Source organism: Cyprinus carpio, chromosome B20 (assembly GCF_018340385.1).
Source record: "Cyprinus carpio isolate SPL01 chromosome B20, ASM1834038v1, whole genome shotgun sequence".
NCBI lineage: Eukaryota > Metazoa > Chordata > Actinopteri > Cypriniformes > Cyprinidae > Cyprinus > Cyprinus carpio.
This window is the reverse complement of record NC_056616.1, coordinates 15,932,629-15,956,171: the sequence shown is the minus strand read 5'-3', so window position 1 is coordinate 15,956,171 and position 23,543 is coordinate 15,932,629. Positions and strand designations below refer to the sequence as shown.

The window sequence follows — 23,543 nt, the reverse complement described above, 5'->3', positions numbered from 1 at the left end:
GGCCTCAGCCGTCGTGCACCTTGTAAAAAGCGAGAGACCAGCGGATGGCGGCCCACTGAAGCACCATCCATATATACGTGGTTAGCTGAAATGGCTGCCACATAAACTTTCAAAGTTGCTGGTGTTACTCCATCAGAGAAACGGTCTTGAAGGAACTCCAGTACTGAAGCCACTGGGCAGTAAACTGGGTCTATACTACGAAAACCACACCAGGTCGTAAACAGCTTCCATTTGAAAGCATATAAGCGTCTCGTAGATGCTGCTCTGGAATTCATAATAGTCTCGGAGGTTTCCGCAGAAAAAAGACCGGGACATATTAACTCACTCCGCTCAGAGGCCACGCCCACAGTTTCCACAGATCTGGCCTCGGGTGCCAAATCATCCCTCGTGCTTGCGATAGTAAGTCCTGTCTGAGGGGAATCTCCCATGGAGAGCCCGCTATTAGACTGACCAGTTCCGCAAACAACGGCTGTGTGGGCCACCACGGAGCCACCAGCAGCAGCTGCTCCACTCTGTCCAGCCGTATCCTGGACAACACTGCTGGAATTAAATGAATTGGAGGAAAAGCATACAAGCTGGTCCTGGGCCAATCGTGAGCTAACGCATCCAAGCCTAGGGGCGATGGAGGGCATAGGGAGAACCACAGCGGGCAATGCGTAGTCGTGCTCGACGCGAATAAGTCCGCTCTCGCCTCTCCGAATATCCGCCATAAAAGGCTCACCGTCTGTGGGTGTAATCTCCATTCCCCCTGCTCCAGTGTCTGTCTGGATAGCAGATCCGCTCCGACGTTCAAACGTCCGGGGACATGAACTGCTCGGATCGATAGAAATCTGTTCTGAGACCAAAGAAGAATACTCCTCGCCAGCCTGCACAGGGGGCGAGAGCGTAACCCTCCTTGATGATTCAGGTATGACACAACCGCCATGTTGTCTGACCTGAGTAGTACATGACGGCCGGTCAGCAGATTTGAGAAATACTGGAGAGCTAGAAAAACTGCCAGTAGTTCCAACCTGTTTATGTGCCAACCGCGTTGTGTCGCTGTCCACACTCCATGAGCTGGGCGCCCTTGACAAACAGCTCCCCAACCGGTCAAAGATGCGTCCGTCGTGACAGTCTCTCGGGAAGCACAAATCCCCAGGTGAACTCCGGCTAGAAGGAACTCGGTTGACATCCACTGTTTTATTGACATAACACACCTCCGTGTCACCGAAATCGTACGATGCGGAAAACAACGGGGTGAAATGTTCTTACTTTTCGTCCACCACTGAAAAGGGCGCATGTGAAGTAAGCCCAGACGAATTACAGGGGATGCCGCTGCCATCAGACCTAACAGCCTGAGACACAAACTCACCGTCACTGTGCGGCCTACTTTGAAGTGACGCACGCATGACGCGAGAGACTGAACGCACGGGAGAGATAGTCTGGCTGTCATCGCGCGAGAGTCCAAATCTATTCCCAGAAAGGTTATCCGTTGAGAGGGGATTAAAACACTCTTCTGGGTATTCGTGGATAAGCCCAGGCTGCTTAAATGATTCAGCACTAAATCTCGGTGAGAGAGTGCTTGAGTCTGTGATTGAGCTAGCACCAGCCAATCATCCAAGTAATTCAACACCGAACGCCCTGGAGCCGCAACGGGGCCAGAGCTGCGTCCATGCATTTTGAAAAAGTTCGGGGAGCCAGGGCTAAGCCGAAAGGAAGAACACGGTATTGATACGCTTTGCCCTCTAAAGCGACTCTGAGGCACTTCCTGTGTCTCTTGATGATCTGAATATGAAAATATGCATCCTTCAGATCGATCGTGACAAACCAAGTGTTTGGTTGAATCTGAGACAAAATGGACTTTACCGTTAACATCTTGAATTTGCTCGTCCTGAGTGCAAGATTCAAACGGCGTAGATCCAATATGGGTTGCAAACCGCCCCCTTTTTTTGGTACAACAAAATAGCGGCTGTAAAAACCTGACTCCATCTGAGAGGGGTGTACTTCTTCTGTAGCCCCTTTCTTCAGCAGAGCTGTCATTTCTTGCCGCAGCACCGCGACTTCCTCTGGTTTCACAACCGTGGGAAGAATTCCGCGGAAAGGAGGCGGGCCTTTTCGAAACTGAATGGTGTATCCGAGACGAATCGTGCGTAACACCCATTGCGAAATGCCGGGCAAGCGTTCCCACGCGGCCCGAAATAGCGTCAGTGGTTTCAAGGTTTCCGCCTTTTTCAGCGTTTTCATACGCGTTAACATGCCCGAATATGGAAAGCTCGCGGCGTCCGTAAGCCGGGGAAGCGCGTGCGTCAAATCCGTTGCATCTCGTTGTGTATAATCCTGAAGCGTGTCCACGGCAGGAATTAATCCAACAAGATGAACATCGGGCTCTGCCGCTAGCGAAAAAAGCGGCGGCTGTGTGAGCCGTCATAAACGGGCCGTCTTTGCCAGACCCTTGTAACGTTCCTCGGATTCTGAAGGCTGAATCGCGCAGAGTGTCTGAGGAAACGCCTGACATGGTTGCTCGATCCAATGCTGCTCGAAGCGCCTTTTGCGGCGAGACAGTCAATGTTTGAGCGTGGGGACTGCAGTGAGAGGGTTGGATGCGCGAAAACGGTCCAATAGCGCTCTCTAGGGGAGGGCACAGTCCCTGGCAAGCAGCGAGAATATCAGGAGCTGCTATTAGGAGCCCGAGAGCGAGAGGCATTAGCCGTCGAACTCAGGTCTAATCTTTTCCGCTGTCGCTGGCGAGCTGGTGGAAAAGCCTTAGGACCCCAGTCCTTACGAGGGGGCGCCATAGGCGAAGGCTCTTCCCGTGAGGCAGCCCGTTGGCGGTTTGAAGAGGTTGAACAAGACCGCGCGGGCGCCTGCCGCCGTTCAGTCTCCCTGGGTCTGCGTGGAATCAGCTGGCGGAAAGCGGCTGATTGCTGTTTCGCTGCCCTAAATTTATCCACCACCGACATAACTGCCTCTCCAAACAAACCGTCCTTAGAAATGGGCGCGTCCATGAGAAAAGATTTATCCTTTTCCTTGATATCGGTGAGATTCAGGCAAAGGTGGCACTCGACCGTAATCAAACCAGCCATGGAACGGCCCACTGCCCGAGCAGTATGTTTGGTAGCGCGTAGCGCCAAATCCGTTGCTCGACGCAGCTCTTTCACAGCCTCGGGTGTGATGCCCTCCCCCTCGTCGAGATCCTTTAAAAGCTCCGCTTGGTAGGCCTGGAGGACCGCCATAGAGTGGAGCGATGCGGCGGCCGCCTGGCCAGCAGCCATGTAAGATTTCCCGACGAGGCTAGACGTGACTCGACACGCCTTCGAAGGAAAGGAGGGGGCGAGACTTCCATGCCGTGGCCGAATTAGGCGCCAGATGTTCGGCGAGAGTCTCCTCAACCGGAGGCATCGCTGTATAGCCACGGTTCGCCATATCTGAAATGGTGGCGAAATCCGCGGCCGCAGCGTTAGTGATGCGCGCCGAGTAGGGCTGCTTCCAGGACCTCGAAACCTCCTGGTGGAGGTCCGGGAAAAAAGGCAGGGGCCTACGGGGCTGCGCAGGAGCACGACTAGTTAAAAAAAAACGGTCGTCCAGCTTAGATGAAGGTTGGGCCTCGGCCTTCTCAACCTCCCAATCCAGTCCCAGCTTACCCACCGCACGAGAGACCACATCCAACAGCTCGCTGTAGGAGGGGGAAACGCGCTTCTCCTGTCCGCTAGGAGGGAGAGGACTGTCCGTATCGGCCACGAAGTCCTCAGACTCCGAGGCCGCGGTGGATAAGACGTCGTCGTCAAACTGCCCACAACCGAAGGAGATAGCATCGTATGCCTCCGGGGTGGGCTGTAAACCCCCGTCCGAGAACACAACGGGTTCGAAGAAGGTGGCATCCTGCACTCGGGTAGGGGAGAGCGAGCGATGTGGAGAAAACTCCAGCGCCGCGCTGTCGTCGTAAGTGAGGTCGCACATGTCTCCCCAAGCCATCGCCTCGTGCGGTGCCTCGGCAGCCGCAGAAGTGACACGGCGGGGGTTGGACGCGGGGGCGACCTTGGAAAACACTTCTACCCTCGAACGCAGTACTTTAAGTCGCAGGCCATCACAGTGGGGACAAGAGGAAAGGCCACTAAGCGCAGACTGCGCGTGATGTAATCCCAAACAGACTACGCACCTTTCGTGAGTGTCTCCCTTAGTGATGAACCTGGTACACGGTTCCTTGCACTTCCGAAAGCTCATCGCGTCCGCGAAGAGGAGTTAACACTGCTCGAGAAAACCGCTATGAACGCGAGATGATTCCAGGGCACAGATGATTCTCTTTCCTGAAGGAAATGAAATCTGAGCGAAATAGAGCGCGCGGCGCCCGGGTATACGATGCGTACGCAATAGGATTGGCGAGATGGTATAGGGCTTCAGACATTCGTCACACCGAAGGTGTTCCCATACGGTGACGTCACCGCAGCATCGAAGTGACCTATGAAAGGGAACTTTTGGCTCCTAAACACCTTTGAGCTTCCATTGGTCCGTGGCGGTTACACAATCAGTAGGTGTGTTCTGAAACTCCACCTTCTTTGTATGGTGGCCATGAAATGCAAAACAGATTACAATTCTGAAAACAAAATAACAAATTACAAACTTAAATGCAAATCTAAAAAACAAAATAACAATTCAGAAAACACAACAATTCAGAAAACATTATAACAAGTCAGAAAACACAATGACAAATTTGAAAACAAAATAAAAAGTCAGAAAAAACACAATGACAACTCCGAAAACAAAATAGCAAGTCAGAAAACACAACGACAAATCAGACAAACCGGAAGAGGTGGGTATAGTTTGAGACAGTGCCATTGGTTTGGGATTAATCACCGCTGACTGGACGAGACATCTGTCAATCAACGTATACAGAAATAACCAGCCGAAAAATAGCAGAGTAGTGGTAGAAAGTTCAGAGGTGGTCTTAAAATAGCTCGGTTTAAATGTATTGTATTAATTGCGCTTGCTGTGGAATAAAACATACTTTGTGCAAATAACCTGCCTTATTGGCATTTTAGCATAGATATTCAGTCAGCTCCAGTGGCGCAATTGATTAAGTGTGTGTTTTAGACTTTCTAACTTGATCGACCCGGGTTTGATCCCACCTTTTGCTGAACTTTTATTTCTCCCTTTTCAAATCTCGTATCACATCATAAAGACATTTATTTTCAATACAAAATAAGGAAATAATCAAAAAGGTGAAAATAAAGTATAGGGTAGGGTTAGGGTAGGTGTAGTGAGGGCTTTATTGTACCAATAAGGTGGCATCCATTTAATAATTTGAATTAAAAGTATAATTTACACTCAATACGTTATTATTGCATACTGTTTTATAATGTACTACAATACTGAAGTGCAGATAATTGCCACTATTTACAACAATTAGTATACATAGCAGAAAATCCTGCTATTTTAACAGTGTAAATAGGTATATGCACTTAGTGTAAATAGCACATTGCTAAAAATACTGCTATTTTCACTTAGTGTAAATAGAATCCATTGCTAATACGAGATTTGAAAAGGGAGAAAAAAAAAGTTTGGTAAAAGGTGGGATCGAACCCGTGTCGATTGCGTCAAAAAGCCAAAGCCACACACTCAACCACCTGCACCACTGGAGCTGAGGAAATAGCAATGCCAAAATGCTAATAAGGCAGGTTATTTGCACAAAGTGTAAATAGACACTCCATATGTTTTATTCCATAGTAAGCGCAATTCATACAATACATTTAAACCGAGCAACATTAAGACCATCTCTGAACTTTCTACCACGACTCTGCTGTTGTTCAGCTGGTTCTTTCTGTATACTTTGATTGACAGATGTCTCGTCCAGTCAGTGGTGAGTAATCCCAAACCAATGGCGCTGTCTCAAACTATACCTACTGTACCTCTTCCGGTTTGTCTTATTTTTCGTTGTGTTTTCTAACTTATTATTTTGTTTTCAAATTTGTCATTAGCCCCTTTCACACTGCAGTTCTGGAAAATACACGGGTAATGGGTCCCAGCAATTGTTCCCGGGTTGCTAGATTTTGCCCCATTCACACTGCCAGTGATTACCCGGAATATGTGCGTGCGTTCACACACAACCCGTAAAGGTCCCGTGGAGACACATAATATCAGGGTGTGACGTGTAATGTACAAGTCGAAAACGCTAGGCACGTTAACTTTCACTTAAGCTGGCAAACGATCTCAGCTTCAGCGCGGCAAGTGAGGAACTAACTGATCTCTGCTTTGTTACAGTTTGCACATATTTGTTTCGTCACGAACGCTGATCTGCCTTCCAAACACGCTAAAAGAGTCGGCGATATAACGTGCATCATCACTACGACACACCCTTTACGGCATTAGTTATGGCTTTTGTTCACATAGCGCTCATTCCGGGACTGAACCCGGCAATGTCACTAGGTCCCCAACCCGGGATCAATCCCGGAATCAATCCCGGGACGTGTTTGCGTTCACACAGTGTTCCGGCAATTTTCCAGGTCCAACGTGCAGTGTGAAAGGGGCTATTGTGTTTTCTGACTTGTTATAATAGTTTCTGAATTGTTGTTGGTTTTCTGAATTATTTTGTTTTTTAGATTTGCATTTGAGTTTGTAATTTGTTGTTTTTACAATTGTAATCTGTTTTGCCCTTCTTGGCCACCGTATCTTTGTCGTGCAACAAAGCTTTGTGTCCACGACCCTCAGTTATGCAAAAAGCGACGCAGAGAAACATTCGAGACAAGTTTTCCAAAGCCATGAAAATAATGAAAGGAAAGAGTAAAGATATAAGGTAGCAAGTACCAAATACATGAATGAAAACGAACTTCTTTTGAAGTATACCGGGGCCTTAAGTCAGTAAAATGTCTACTGAATTATAATTCACTCTGATTTGTAGAAGACATGCTAGAGTCAGGTTATTTCTACATAATACATACCTATTTATAAGCACATGTGGCTACAAGCCTGTGAAGGAACTGCTAAATGCTAGTCTGGCCTCCAGAGATCTTTACTATCCTTGTTTATATCCCTCTTGGATAACAGGTCATATCAGGCCGCCTGGAAAGGTTTAGTCTCCTTATCACTGGGATCACATAGAATCCATGTTTAGCCCCCTGATCCAAGTTTCCTACATCACTGCTAGACTTACAGTGGTCAACTGTATACATATTCTCATCTCAACATGTGCAGTCTTCTCTAGCTAAGTAAGGTCCTTGCTGATTATCAGGATCGAATTCATCCATTACTGTAACCGAAAAAAATACACGGCTAACATTATTTCACCTTTTGTTTTATATTGTAAAGTAAGTAAATGTGGAGGTGTTGTTAGCTTAAGAAGCCATTTCTACCTGATTTTACCTGAATTACTTTAGTTGGTTGATTCTATTAGGCTGATTTATTCTTTTAAGCATATTTCTGACTTTAATAAAAAACAATGTATTTAGGTTACTTTTTTCAGTGAATGTGATGCTAAGTATGAGAAAACTTGTTTATTTTTAAATTATATGAGAAGCACTGTAATGATTTGTGTTGTTAATTTTTTTAATGTCCAAGTGGACCAGTGGGTGTCTGTACAATTCATTTCATGCACTGAAGCTTAAATTGTAACATTTATTAAAGCCTGAGTGAAAAAAAACAAGCTGATGGTATACATGGATGACTATTTTGCGTTAATTAATTAATTACTGAAATAAACGAATCAATAAATAATGCATCATTTTGCCCATAACACAGTAAAGAATGTGATAAGTTAGCTAATGAGCAGAATGAAAGCGGTGATGTTCTAAATGTGTTATAACCCTAAGGTGTATTAAAGGATAAGACTTTGAGCTCCTGCATGGACACAGTAATAAAACCAAAAGCACTTGCGTACATAGAATACCACCAACATGCAGACTGAACTGTATGTTTGGATCAAATGTTGATTAGAAAAATGGTTTATTATTAACATATCTAGTATCTACCTTCAGAACTTCATTAATACTTGAACTATTTTACAGCTTCAGACCTTCATTGCCACACTCCTACAGATGAAAACACATGAGTCATTTAATAGGACAAGAGGTATGAGTATCCATCTGAGATGTTTACAGTGTCACAGAGAGGTTTCTAGCACATGCCAGCAATCACAGACAGCTGTCTTAAAAATTGGGTCACTCAAGCATTAGGCCATGTAATGATATTTCCTGATGTAAATAATGCATGGAACAGTGTGTAGAAAGCCTGACTGGTCATAATAGGACACAATGTAAATCTTTACACTCAGAAAAACAGCACAAAAGCTATCTCTGGTGTGACAAAAGTACACAAAAGTACCTTATTTACTCCTAAAGTGACAACAGAGTGTGTACAGTATATTTACAGTTCAATACAAGAAAAACTAATTCTGCAAATTAAGAGATTATAAAGAAATGTGTTATTTCACACAAGCATGAAACATATTTGTAAACAGTATATTTATATATTCCTGTTGTTTTTGCATATTAAACCACTGAATGAAGTCAATGCTGCAAGATTTGTCAACTTCATTATCATTTATAACAAATTCATGGAAGTTCAGGATTAAATGTTGTTTTCTAGTTTCAGAGTGATTTTCCTAGTTTCAAAACAGATCTCCTGCTCTTCTCTTGACCTGTATGCAAGGAAGATCATGTCACATCTAAGCAGGCATGCTCTAATGAATCACATGCAAGCCAGGCAGATATATTTATAAGGCAATCACTTGTTTACACCGTGACATGAAATCAAGACATCTCAGAGACTCTTCATAAAGCACGCAGCAGCAACTGCTGTACAGATAAAGGAGAAGATCCACATACATCACATTCAACGTATAATTATTGATATCCTGTAGAAAGGTAGGTGGACTTCTCAATGATAGTAGTGTTGAATTATAGTGATGTTGTTGTTAGGACTTGTAAGGGAACTTGTGTACAGTTGAAAAACAATTTTTAATGTTTACTGATCCATGGCAAAACCTGGAAAATAAGCTTATATTTTAATTATAGCTGCAGTCCATATCTTTTTTTTTTGTTTTTTTTTTTTGGTTAAAAATGACCCGAAATCAATATTTGAGCAAGTACATAACCAGCCAGTGTTCAAAACTATCGCTTTACTTTAGCCCGATTCACAACGGTAAACTTGTAATAAAGTTTTCTAATTTGAGTGGTACGGGTAGGTTTTTCGTGGGAAATTCGAGTATGGCACTACACCATTATGTCATGTCTGTAAACATAAAGTTTTCCCGGCTACTAGGCTATCGCATGTGAGGATCCTGCAGGTGGCGGATCGTTTATAGCTTTTTCTCACAGCAGCTAGAATAATTCATTTTATCATTCTGATGGTGGATTGTAATCCAGAAAAGATTATGTGTTTATGAAACACATGTGAATGAAATTAAATTATATTCCAATTTCAAAAGTGCATCTTATTACAGATAGCCTGGGATTACACAAGATCAGTATTTTAAAGACAACCAGTTCCAAGGGAGCATAATTTGCTTTTTGGATTAAAAATGTTTCTTAATATGAAATTCAAATGTGTCAATTAGAGATTAGACTGTACAGAAACTGAAATCACATGAAGATTCACACTTTCACACAAAATTCTTATTTGGGTCATATATTCCAAGACGTAGACTAGAATCTGTGATAGAGAAGTACAGTAAATACCCACACTGGTGTGGTGACTGACTGCCACACATACTCTAGATTCATCTGCTGGAGCCATGCCGGTGAGCAACCCACGCAAGGAAGATAATTCGCACACAGCTGCAATTCCAGGTTTTCAAACAGAGATGGCGACAAAGAGGCAAAACTTACGACTGCAGCTTTAACTGACCTTTAAAGTGGAAAGTGAAGTGAAGCAGACAGTTAAGTGAACATTATTTAGTAAAGTGATTTCCACTTTGATTAAAAAATAAATAACAAACATGATTACTGTTACCATTTTACAGAAAAAAAGGTTGTTTTGTTATAGCTTTTGGAGCGGGCACCGCCATCTTGCAGTACCACAGCGTGCCATGTCAGAGGGTTTGCTCTGATGGCCACTGAAGTAATATAAGCATTTCTTTACATTTTGAACACACAAATGCTATTTTAACACACAAATAATTTGGTTTTCACCATAATTCGGATGAATATTCAACATCCAACTGTCTATATGCTAAGTTTTGATGGTGGTATGACAAACATTGTTTTCATTATGCGAGGTGCAACGTAATGTAAACAAACAACGCTTCATACAATATCATTCATGTCAGGACGTTTCCGAGTTGGGGGCGTGTCAATGAGAAACATGCCAGAATACATGGATCGATGGATGCAACGTCTGTTAGTTGAAATTAATAGACAGGATTGCAATATAACAATTAATACGTTTTTATGCGATACAGATTAAAGTGGCTTCCTAAATTATTTTAAAAAATTTAATATGCAAAACACACCTGATGCAATTTTTTTGCTCTTCATTTTCTATAAGCAGAGTTAACAAACCCTGTTGTCTTTTCTTGTAATTTATTAAAAGAAGGTACACCGCCATCTTGTGCCGACTAAACTGACTTGAACGCGCCCGATGTCGTAATTACGATTTGTCAACTCGTAAGTACGAACTTCCCAGGACGCAGCATGTATACCTAGACGCTTCACTGGCCGCTCGCCCGCACGTCAACGTCGCCGCCATATTGGAGCGGTCAACTCTCCATAACTCTCATATCGGGACAGAGGAAAACATACCTGATTCATCGGCAGCTTGTGCATCTACAAACCATCGCACAATAATAAAAACAGATCTCATGGCATTATCTTTCACAGGTAAGACTCAACAGTTGTTTCTGGATGTTTTTTGGTCATTTTTAGCTTTATGTTGACAGCTTAATTAGCCATCAGTGTCTATTAACAGCTAGCGATATCACTAGTTAGCTGTGAAAGCTGAGACTTTATAAGAAATCAAAGTTTAAATGAATTCTTAAGTTTTATATTGCAGTTTATATGATAAACTAATTTGTGTTATAAGCACAATATGTACAGTGAGCACTTTGACAAATCTCAGACTGCCAGGATTAGGGATAGAGCTAAAACATCTCTCTTTAATTTTACTAACGTTATTTATTTACAAAGAGTAAGTTTATCATCACTTGATTATAATGATTTCATAGCTTATCATAAAACTGTGAACTTTGACTTTTTTTTCCTTTTTAGTCAATTGCAAACAAGGAAAGCCTTAAGGAAAGCTGAAGAAAGCTGTTCTCTGAATTTCCAAGAGACAAGGCTATACTTCCACAGCCTAATGTTGTTTTTGTACTAGTTAAAACCCAGAATAGCCCTGAATGAATGGGCAGAATGACCCTGGTCATATTCAAACCACTCTCTCTCCCCGGAATAGACGTCCAGGAGTTTTTTTTTTTTTTTTTACCTTTTGTAAGGGTAATTTTTATAATAATATAATATAATTAATATAATTACCTTATTAAATGTTTCTGTCATTTTTGTCAAATATTTAGAGGTGGATGTTGCACACTGGTGGTGGACGAGGAGATTCCCCCTTCTATGTAAAGTGCTTTGAGTGCCCAGAAAATGTAAGGAATTATTAATATTATTATTTAAATATAACTAGTTTATTCAGTCAATCACAATACTATAGACTGCATTTTAAATTATTTACACAGTCTGTTTAATGCTGATCATGAACTGTATGTGTATTTACACAAAAGCTACATAATGTAAATAGCTTTTTATATTATTCACTTTACTACAAGTTGTACAACATATATTTTTTAATATTACATGTCACTTTTACTATATTTTTACTGTGCGCTGTATCAGTGCATAATATTTTACCACTGTAACTAAGTTTTACTAGATCCATAAAGGCTTATCAGTTGCATTTGTTATTGTTTGTTGTGGAGTTTTTCTGTATAGAGTGCTATCAAAATAAAAAGCAAACTACCAGTGTGTCACTTTTTGATTTGTATTCGCTGGTTGTATTCAATTTTGTCAATGATGGTAAATTATTAGTGTTTAAAGATGTATTATTTAGTTTTTTTTTCCCAGTATTTCAAAGGGAATGAGCTGTGTTCTGACCTGAAGCACAAGAAAAGCTAAAATGTTGGGGTTGAACACAGAGACAGCAATAAAACAACTTAATTTCATTAATGTACATTCAAATTACATTACATGTATATGTCACAGTTATACTATACACAACGGCTCAAAGCTGCCACTGAGGCGTCTAGGTATTTATATGTCTATGGTTTCAACAGCAACAACATAAACAAATGTTACTGCGCATGCGCGCTTTTGTGGCCCTAACTTAACATCCGGTACACTTCCAAATAGAATCAGTAACAACAGTTAAACAGTCCCTCTAGAGTAGATTACTTTTGATAACAAGCAAAATATGTTTGCTGCATAAATCAGATGAACTTATTGAAAATGCAAATTCATTCTCTGCCAGCAGGAGGTGCTTTAAAGTGGGAGAAACAGGTTTCCCCAGTAACAGCTGTACACAAAGCAGCACTGAGCTCACAAACACTGCTTTATCAGACATTACATGCAAGATGAAATGAAAATGACATTGGAAATTTTGGTTACAGTAAAATGGTTACAGTAACCTTTTTTATATGTATATTTTTATTAAGATGGAAGTTATTTTCCTAAATAATGTAAACTTAGCTGACTGCATAATTTCCACTTGAATTCTAATATACATTTTCTATTAATTTATTCTCTTGGCAGTTTGTGTGATTGATTAGAACTGTTATTTGGATGTTCATCAGTTTTCAAATTTCTGAGCATTTTACTATTACAGGTGCAAAATGGCGGCAGCAATGGCTTCTTCATTGACAACAAAAGACAACCTGGAGGACTTCAGTGCTTATGCACACTTGTCTGAAGATCAGCTGTTGCAGTTAGCTATTGAACGAAGTCTAGCTAATACAAATGTAACTCCATGGCAGAATCGACAAGTGCATGCCCACACACAGCCAGCTACACAACAACCGCCATGCAACCCTAACTCGGCAAACCCTCCCAGGTGATTTCTTTCCCTGTTGTCATGTACAACAACACTCTAAAAATAAAAGTTCTAACATGGGGTTTTCGCAATGATGCCATGGAACATTGGTGTCCAGTCCTGCTCCTGAATAAAATAATTTTATACACTTTAGTTATATCTAATTGGCAATATTAAGAGCATGTGGCATTTCCAGGCCTGTTACATTCTTCCTATTATTAGGCCTATTATTATCACTTCTATTATTAAATTAATATTACAATTAATTTCCCCCGCAATAGGCTAATTTTATAGTGCATCACCCCACAACTAACGTGCTACGAGGGTAATAAAAGATTAGGCTAGCTTACTCCTCAATGAGAAACATTTTTAAAATCTTTTTTAAAAAAGGAAACAATGAATTATTGGCCTATAATCAAAATTATTAACACTGCAATCATCTATGAAAATTAAGAGCAGCTTTATTTCAAGCACCGAAAAAAACCTGTTTAATACGAAAGACATTTCTTCTAATTTTTTCCACTAGCCTAAGTTCAGGCCATAAGAGAAATAAAACAGTTATATAATCATTATCAGCATATGAAGTAGATTCATCTCTGAGAGAATATGCACCATTATGCAGCGTCAGATGCCTAAAGATCCGTACGTTTTTACTTTCAGTTTCTGGTGAATTGACTGAGATTAAGAGGTTCACCGGAATAAAACTTGTGCACAAAGTTTGCACGTTGCTTGTGTGATATCCATTAGCTCGCCTTCCTGGTTTAAAACATAAATATTTACAATATTGCTATAACCCTTGGGTTTGGATTTGCGTTACACTTGGACTCCGTCTTTTAGTTTGCCTAGTGCCCACTCACTTTTGCCGAGGCTCACCCAAAAATAAAATTCTGCCTATGCCACTGCTTGCAAATATATAAAAACCTTTGTTGCTGTCTTCCTTTCAGTGAGAATATCTGTGCGAAAATTGACAGAAATGTTCACAATCATTTCTTCAGTAAAGACCAAGAAAAGGTGATTGCCTGGACAAGGCACAATGGACACCTGCAGGTCACAGTAGAGACTGTGAAGTGAGTGGCAAGACCAGTTTCATTTAATTTGTGTGTGTGTGCTGTTTTTCTGAATATCCCTCCACTTTCCGAATGTTCCAAACACCATATTGTTTCCTTCCTGAATGGAATTAATGTTTTTGAACAAATCATTTGAAAGAACGAGTCAATGACTCACTCATAACTCATCACATATCACCACCTACTGGCATAAGAATGTAACTTACTGAAATAATCGCTGAAAATGAAAATAGGTCAACAATTACCATACATTTTGAACAAAAAGCAAAATCATCCACTGAGATAACAGCCCTTAAGATTCTTGTTCTTAAAATTTGTTTGCATATTTGTTCTTTCAGTGATTTAGACCCTTTTCTCTCGGCCATTTGGAGAGGGGATGCAAACGCTCTACAAGAGATCATTCATTTAAAATCTAAAAATCTTGATGAACCCAATAAAGACGGCTGGTTACCGCTTCATGAGTCTGCATACTATGGCCATGTGGAGTGCCTTAAGATTTTGCTCAAAGGTGATGAATGAATCATTTTTTTATGATGTCCAGAATCACATTCTCAAAAATCACAGTTGTATTCCATCGCTCCCACAGCCAAACCAGATGCAATCAACAAACAAACAAACAGAAGTCAAACACCGCTCATGCTGGCTGTGGGTCGCAAACATGTTTCTTGTGTCAAGCACCTCTTAGAGGAAAAAGCTGATCCTAACCTTGCAAACAACCAGTGGGAGACGCCACTGTACAAAGGTAAACATTTTAGCATGATATCTGTCAACAAATAATGACCAGGAAGTGGTCTGAATAATCACTCTTGATTTTTACAGCATGTGAGAAAGCTAATGAAGAGATAGTGGAGCTTCTTTTGAAATTTGGAGCTACACCAAGAAAAGCCTGTGTTCAAGGTGGGACTCCACTACATGAAGCAGTGAGGAACAAAAAGTTAAAGATCTGTAAGATGTTGATAAATGCAGGGGCAAAGCTGTGGGCCAGAAATGTGTATGGCATTGACGCTCTGTTTACAGCTGCTCAGTGTAATGCTGTTGATGAGCTTAACTACCTAATATATAAAGGTAAGATTTTTTTGTATTAATTTTTTTGGATGAAAAACAGAAATAAAAAAGTATCAATTACTCAGTTTTATTCTAGTAGCATTGACCTAGTGATCTATTCTTTAGGCGGTAATGTAAATACCCAGGCAAATGATGATGCAACCGCATTGTTTGAGGCCTCTAAGAATGGTCATGCTGAAGTTGTTGAGATACTCTTGTCAAAACGAGCTGATGTTAACAAAGCCAACAAAACTGGATTACTTCCTATTCATGTTGCGGCAAAGAATGGTCATGACAGGTTAGAAGGCCTACTACAGTTCATTTCATATTTATCCTTATCACATGGCTCTTTGGAATATTTAATCATGGAATTCTGTGATCAAAAAATTTCTGACTTATAAACCAAAGCATACAGCTATACAGTGAAGCATAACATTACAAACTTTTAATCGAAACAAAAAAGTATTTAAATAAGGAGCTAAGACACAAAGGTGCAAGTCTATGTACTTAATGGGTTTAATGAGGGAAAGAACTACAATCCCATAAAGCATTGCAAATTACATTCAAATTAAAAACGATGGAAAAAATATTAAATGGTTTTAAAAAACTATATTTTTCTTTTTATTGCAACAAATATGCATGTATATTTAAGTGTTTTGAGAGCATACAGAGATTTGCAGTGCTTCATGGGAATTTTTTGGTGTTAAATTGTTCTTTTGACTTGCTTTGCTCATTGTGATTCTCTGATTGGTGGAGCTTTCTTTGAAGTAACATGGGTAATGTAGTTTTCCACTGTTCAAATGTTAAACGTGATTATTTAAAACAAATAAGTTGAAGTATTGTGAACTGATGGCTCCAACAAATGTAATATGCTTTGTAAATTGTAATGGACTAGGGTTTTTTTTTTTTTTTTTTTTTTTTTTTTTTTGGGAGAAGCTCTATGATAATACAGCCTATCGGTAAAATTATAAAATAATTTTAGATCATGTCCATGTATTTATTTATTTGGCATATAGCCATGTAATAGGTGGAAAGTGACAGTCAGCCAGTCATTATCACTAAATTAACCCCTTACAGTGCATGTGTGTCTTAATAAGGTATAGGTGTTTATGCTTTCTTTTTTATTCAAGTACTGATTAAGAAATAAATATGACTCTTTCTCATCTTTCTCAGCATTGTTGCCATGCTAATCCCCAGAACTAACACGGTCAAAGTGAGACACACCGGCATCAGTCCTCTTCATTTGGCTGCAGAACGTAACAGAGATGATGTTTTAGAAACATTAATTGAGGCGGGATATGACGTCAATGCAAAGCTGTCAGATGATTGGTCAAATATGTATGAAGATCATCGCACTACAGCTCTGTACTCAGCTGTGATAAACGGAAACACTGAGGCAGCTGCTATGCTGTTAGAAGCAGGTGCTGATCCAAACCTGGATATCTTCAACCCCCTGCTGGTGGCTGTAAGGATAGCAAGTATGGAAATGGTAACCTTACTGGTGAAGCATGGTGCTAATGTCAATGCCCTGCTGCCAACTCATCCAACCAGCTTCCCAGCAGTATTGGTTTTCTGTATGAAGTACAAAGTGATGATGAAGTACCTGCTGGACAATGGCTGCGATGCACTATCATGTTTTAACTGTCAATATGGCAGTAATCCTCATCCCCCCATTAAACCAAGACGAAATGGACAAGAAACAATGTATTTTTTAAATGATGAACAATCAGGATACTGTGTAGAGGTATAGATTTTGTCATATAAAATGTCTTATAAAACTGTCTGTATGCTTTATATAATTATTTTTATAGTATTTTAAACAATTATAATTACAAAATAATTATTATTTATAAAAAAAAATAATGTATTTTTTTATTTAATTATATTTTGTTAATTTAATTTATTATTTAATAAAATAAATAATTTTTATTTCTTTACTTACAGTTTTGTGAGATCATCTCTACTCCTTCAGGCAGCAGCTGGGTGGGACCCATCATAGACACATTACTTGACTATGTGGGTCATGTTAAACTCTGCTCTCGAATAACTGAACTTCTAGACAGCAACAAAGATTGGGCACATATTAAAGAAAGATCAGGTAAGAATATTTTTTATAATCTCTTAATTTGCATTAGTTTGTCTGATTTTTACAAATGAATGGAACTCAACTGAAATCCAAACACTCTTTTTATCAGTTCTTCCTTGCACACTGATGCATCTGTGCAGACTCAAGATTCGTCAACGACTGGGCATCCACAGACTGTGGCAAATCAGTGCTCTTCCTCTACCAGGAAGACTGCTCAAGTTTTTGAGTTATGAACGGGAATCATTTGAAGATGAACAGCATGCAATTCTTAATTGTTTACCGAACATGCTGCTTTAAATTATTTTGTTACGGATATAGTGTAATTAATTTTAAATTTAAAAGCTTGAGATCTGAAAATCATTTAGCATAATTATTTTCTGTTCGTATCGGTAATTATTCTCAATACATGTAAATAAAGTAATATTCAAATGTATATAGTATACACAGAGTATAAAATATTTTTTATTATTGTTATCTGTAATTATTTTTAGTATTTGTAGATTAATTTATATAGTATTTGTCTGTTGATTGTGGTGCAGACTTTAATAGTTATCTGTTGAATGATAACGTCCAAGTGTAAGTTGTATTCCTGTTGACCAGCAGTGTGGTATTTTTGTGTTGGTTGTTTTTTAGAGTAACTTTACTTTGTCTTTACTTTGTGGTGGTAAGGTATTAAAAAAGGTATAAGGTATTGTATTGTGCTGACACTACAAGAGCAATTTCATGTTGTGTTTTATGATTTATGGTTAGGTTTTGAAAGGTTGCCAGTTTTATTTTGTACTCTATGTGGAAGCTGTTTATCCTGCCAGTTTTTTTGGTCAGTGAAGGAGTCAAGGAAAGGTTTTTTGTTGTGTGTGTTTTTTTTTTTTTTTTTTTTTTTTTTTTTTTCTTTTTTAACCTGGATAGGTTATTTAGTACTCCCCCTGTTAGGTAGCTGCTGTTTTTTTTTTTTTTTTTGTTTTGTTTTGGCCAGGCCCTGTACCGGTGATATTTATTGTTTCTTTGATTTTTGCTGTTTTAAATAAATTGTTTTAAGTTTGCCAAACTTAGTGGTTGTTGCATTTCTGGGGTGGAGGAACGGAGTGAATCCTCTGCCACGTTTTATTGATTTAAAGGGATAGTGCACAAGGGATAGTGTCATTAATCATTTTACCCCCATGTCGTCGTCGCTTCATAACGTTACAATTGAATCACTGATGGCAGTTGACTATTCTGACGATGCTTTTCATTGACTTTTCTGGACCTTGACAGTGTATTTTTACTTGGCAAGTTATGGCAGGCATGGTGGTTCTCAACCACATTCTTGGAGGACCCCCATCCCTGCACATTTTGCATGTCTCCTTAATCAAACACACCTGATTCAGGTGACCTGCTCATTAGTAGAGACTCACAGACTTGAAATGGGTGTGTCAGACAAAGGAGACATGCAAAATGTGCAGTGTTGAGGGTCCTCCAGGAATGTGGTTGAGAACCACTGGTCTATGGGACAGTCACAAGCCTCTCGGTTTTCATCCAAAATATCTTAAATTTGTGTTCCGAAGACAAACGAAGCTTTTACAGGTGTGGAACAACATGGGGGATTAATGACAAAATTTTAATTTTGGGGTGGAGTATCCTTTTAACCTGTAACTCCCACTACCAACCCTAGACTGGGGAACAAGAACGTAACAATATGTAATTTTATAGGTGCATAAATAAATGTACTTGCACACTAAGGCTTTTTATTATGTGAAGATAGTCATTATACATTTAACACCTTATATGATTATATAATATCATGAAGACAAACTGTACTGTACTTGTAAATTAGTTAACAGTGATTCCTGAGTAGAATTGGAGCTAAGCATAATAAAGATGTCCTGTAAACATCAGTGGCGGCTCATCAGAAAAATTTGGAGGTGAAAATGAGAGGAGGACTATTTAAACTTGATAAAATTCACAATTCATTTTAGTTAATGTCTCAGAATGTGTATTTTTATGTTTGTAATTTTTTTACAGCTGTAATACCATAACATGTTACTGAAGTTGGAAAGCACCTCGGTTACGTATGTAACCAAAGTTCCCTGAATAGGGAACGAGATGCTGTGGTGACGTCACCATATGGGAACACCTTTCGGTGTGACAAATGTCTGAAGCCCTATACTATCCCGCCAATCCTATTGGCCAAATAGTGCTTGGCAACCCCCTACGCATGCGTATGCATAGTATACCTGAGTGCCACGTGCTATTTCGCTCAGATTTCATGAACTGAAGAAAAAACGCTATCAAGGTACGGAACTGCTGGGACCGCAGCATCTCGTACCCTATTCAGGGAACCGTGGTTACATACGTAACCAAGATGTTCCCTTTCATAGGTCATTTCGATGCTGCCTCGACGTCACCGTATGGGAACCCTATACCATAAATGGCTGACGTACCTGATAGCTGAGATCCAAGGAAGCATTTGCTCAAACGGAGAGAACCCGGGAGCCAGGAGCCGTCCTCACATCCAGACTGTAAAACTTGATAAAAGTGCTCGGTGATGGGACCATCCTGCCGCAGCACAGATATCATCCATAGAAGAACCACTGAGAAAAGCTTGTGTTGAAGCCACTGCTCTCGTGGAATGAGCTCTAACTCCTAAGGGCGAAGTGAGTCCGCGCGCCTCATAGGCTTAAGATATTGCCTCCACCAACCAATGGGACATGTGTTGCTTTGTGACAGCTAGCCCTCTATTCTTGTGTCACCAAAATAGACAAACAGCTGGTTGGACTCACTCCATGGAGCTGTTCGATCAACATAAGTCTTCAGCGATCTGACAGGGCAAAGACTCAGATCTCCTAACCCGCCTCTGCAGGGGGTAAAGCCTCCAAGACCACTTGTTGAAAGTGAAAGGAGTTCGAGGTGACCTTAGGGATATAATTAGCCCTCGGTCACAGTAATACTTTCACAGACCCTGGTGCAAAGTCCATGCACGAGGCCGAAACAGAAAGAGCCTGTAAATCCCCAACTCTCTTGAGGGAGGATAAAGCAACAAGAAGTCTTTAAAGTCAGGATTTTATCCGGTACGGTTTCCATGGGCTCGAACGGATGTCCTGATAGACCTTGCAACACAATGAATAAATCCCATGAAGGAACTCGCACAGGGTGGAAAGGCCTTAGCCGTCGCGAACCTTGTATAAAGCGAGAGACCAGCGGGATGACGGCCCACTGAAGCACCATCTGTATATACGTGGTTAGCTGAAATGGCTGCATGTAAACTTTAAGAGTGGCTGGTGTTACTCCATGAGAGAAACGGTCTTGAAGGAACTCCAGTACTGAAGCCACTGTTTCATACGCATGCGTATGGCAGTGCCAAGCGCTATTTGGCCAATAGGGTAGGCGGGATGGTATAGGGCTTCAGACATTCGTCACATCGAAAGGGGTTCCCATACGATGACGTCACCGCAGCATCGAAGTGACCTATGAAAGGGGAACGCCGCTTTTCTATCGCGAATGTGCTGAATCTGCTGATGTAATTACAACCGCTAGGTGACAGAGAAGGGGAAGGGGAAGGGGAGGGGGAAGGGGAGGGGGAAGGGGAGGGGGAGGCCGGGGCAGAGATGAGCTCTCGTGGTTCAGTTGGTAAAAAAAATTAGCCAATCTGCATCGAGTGTTCACTTTCAGTGCTGAGAAGTGTTGAGAAAAAAAAGCTCGTAAAGGAGGCTAGCCTCCCTTCTGGTATCAACCATTCATAGAGAAGTAAATTTACATGTTATTCGTTTGAACGTCTCGCGCTGCGCTGATAATGATCCAAGTACTTATGATGAGTAGTGATATTGAATATTTGATCGCCAACAGATTTACAGAGCTGTCATTCAAACAGTATATATACAATTAAAAAAAAAGGAAAACACGCCTAAGCTGGACATAGGCTACAGCAGTCGGCTTAATTAAATAGCACAACAGGCATCTCTCTTTTAATGCAGACTTTTAAGGGATGAATGTTTGCTTCAAGTGATAGAACAGGTAAGTAAAATTATAATATATTGTTGTACGTGTGTATGTTACGTTTTCTTTACATTTTCTGACTAAAAGCAACCAAAATACCATTTTAAAGTGGTTAAGCAAATAATAATAATAATAATAATAATAATAATAATAATAATAATAATAATCGGCAGGGATCCCAGACCATTTCAATTATTTTTCATCATTTATTATATATCGCTATATTTTTTGTTATTATAATTAATGTGTTATTATTATTAATGATTCTCTTTTGTTATATAATGTAACTTTTTAGATTCTAAGCAGAATTTAAGCTTAGAGTTTTGTGTAAACTCCTGCAGTATTACTGTAAATTTTAGGTGTTTTCTGTTTGCTTGAGACTGTCTCTGTGAACTTGCAGTGAAATAAAACTCTTGCATCTCCACAGTTTTGTTTAAGTTTGTTGAACTAGTCTTGCTGTATGACAGTTTGAGCTGGTCACCAGAATGACAGTTTTTATAAACCTCAAATAAGCAACAGGGTAAAGTGGACCAGCTGCAGTAAAACTTCAGTCCAATTCACAGTGCGCCGACAGACGCAGACCAATGTGTCACTTCTCAGACATCCAAGACCCAACAAACAATGATTCAACATGCTCAGTCATTGAAAAAAAGTCTTGATTTTGTTTTGGGGGTGTACTAGAACAGGCTCTCGTACTAGGTTGTTCGAAAAACACATCATTTTTCACATATTTTACATTATTACTACACCTCTCTCCCCAGTCTGGCATGAATGGCTCGAATAGTTCCTGTATCAAATGAAGGCCCGCCTTCTGAAATACGAAATGTGCTGTGATTGGTTAGCCGGGCCAGTGTGTGTTGTGATTGGCTCCACTCAGCGCCTGGTCAGGAAATGTGCATGCCCCTACCATATCTGCCTGCGAGCTTCAGTGTAGATATTGCGTCAAAAATCAAATCAATTTTAGGGCGATTTAAACCCGGATGATTTGTAACCACTCTTAAGTTCGTCAGCCTTGGGAAAGATAGCGTGTCACGACATAGTGATAACACTCGTTGCCTTCTCTAGTGCAGCTCAACCAGGTCTCGTCCCTTCGTTGATATTTGTGTATAAGTGCAGTATGGAGTACCTCAAGGCTCAGTAATAGGGCTGTTACTCTTCATGCTTTACATGTTACCCTTGGGAGATATCATCAGGAAACACAGTGTTAGCTTTCACTGTTATGCTGATAATACTCAGCTCTATATTTCTTTCTGGCCCGGCGAAACATACCATTTGAAAAACTAAAGGAATGCATAGTCAATATAAAAAACTGGATGAGTAATTTCTTACTGCTAAATTCTGAGAAAACAGAGATGTTAATTATTGGACCTAAAACCTCCATATGTAATAACCTAGAACTGTTATGAATCCTGTCCATGGACTTCCGTCCGATCGCCACCAGAGGACACTCATCCATCATATGGACTCTTGCAGCACACTAACTGTTGCACTTCACCCCGGACTACAGTTCCCATCATCCATTGCACTGATTACACAAACATAGCTTAATGCAATGATTGCACACAGCTGTCACCAATCTCCTGCTTACCTGAAAGCAATTATACCCACTATATAACACACACTCAGCCAAGAAGGTCTGGCTGCAGATTGCACTTTGCACTCTCAGTGCTGCATTCTCAGACTTGCACTCTCAGACACTTGCGCTTCCGCTAGTGACATCACTTGCAGTCTTTATTTTATATTTTGTTCTATTTAATTATTATTTTTTGTTTGAATCTCTCAACATTTTACAACAGTAGCCAGGTGTTGAAGACAAGAAAAAAGAAACTAAATTACGAAGTCGCTTGCAATCGCCACTTGCACTCTCAGCTACCTGCGACGTCACTTGCAGTCGACACAATCATGCGTGTTGCCATGGAGACAAGATTCTGTGGTGATTAAACGATTAAAACTAATTTAGTACCGTAACGTACAGCGTCCTGCAAGAAAAAGACAAGACCCGCAAATCCACGGCCACAATACAGCAGAATATGAATGCAGTGCGCAAAGTCTCTCGCTAAGCGTCTTCCTCCCGTAGAAAAAACAAACACTTAATATGCTATTAAAATATCAAATTCAATACAATTTATTAATATAATGAATAATTTATAAAACATGGCAAAACATGCGCAAAACATGGCATAATGTGACATAATAGACTAAGATGATAAAGACCAAACTCTGAAGTGAAAAAAAATAAATAAATAAAATAAAATAAAATATGCATAACTAACAAGGTATGTACAGGCAAGCAGGTGAGCCCAGAATAAATGCAACACGCAAAGTTTCGCGTTAAGCGTTTTTCCATATAGAATAACTGTCTACAACTCTTTTATATCATTGTCTTTTTCCAT

The 23,543-nt window shown here is 40.3% G+C and overlaps 1 protein-coding gene across 1 annotated transcript; it reads left to right on the top strand.

Annotated features, from left to right (window-relative positions):
* Positions 1-8,693: 8,693 nt before the first annotated feature.
* LOC109071401 (ankyrin repeat and SOCS box protein 2-like) lies at positions 8,694-17,634 on the top strand. The gene is made up of 10 exons (XM_042746494.1): positions 8,694-8,831; positions 12,781-13,005; positions 13,929-14,051; positions 14,390-14,559; positions 14,638-14,793; positions 14,871-15,116; positions 15,222-15,393; positions 16,269-16,839; positions 17,040-17,193; positions 17,291-17,634. The coding sequence occupies exons 2-10, from the start codon at positions 12,788-12,790 to the stop codon at positions 17,476-17,478; spliced, it is 1,998 nt and encodes a 665-aa protein (XP_042602428.1). The 5' UTR covers positions 8,694-8,831; positions 12,781-12,787; the 3' UTR covers positions 17,479-17,634.
* Positions 17,635-23,543: the final 5,909 nt, after the last annotated feature.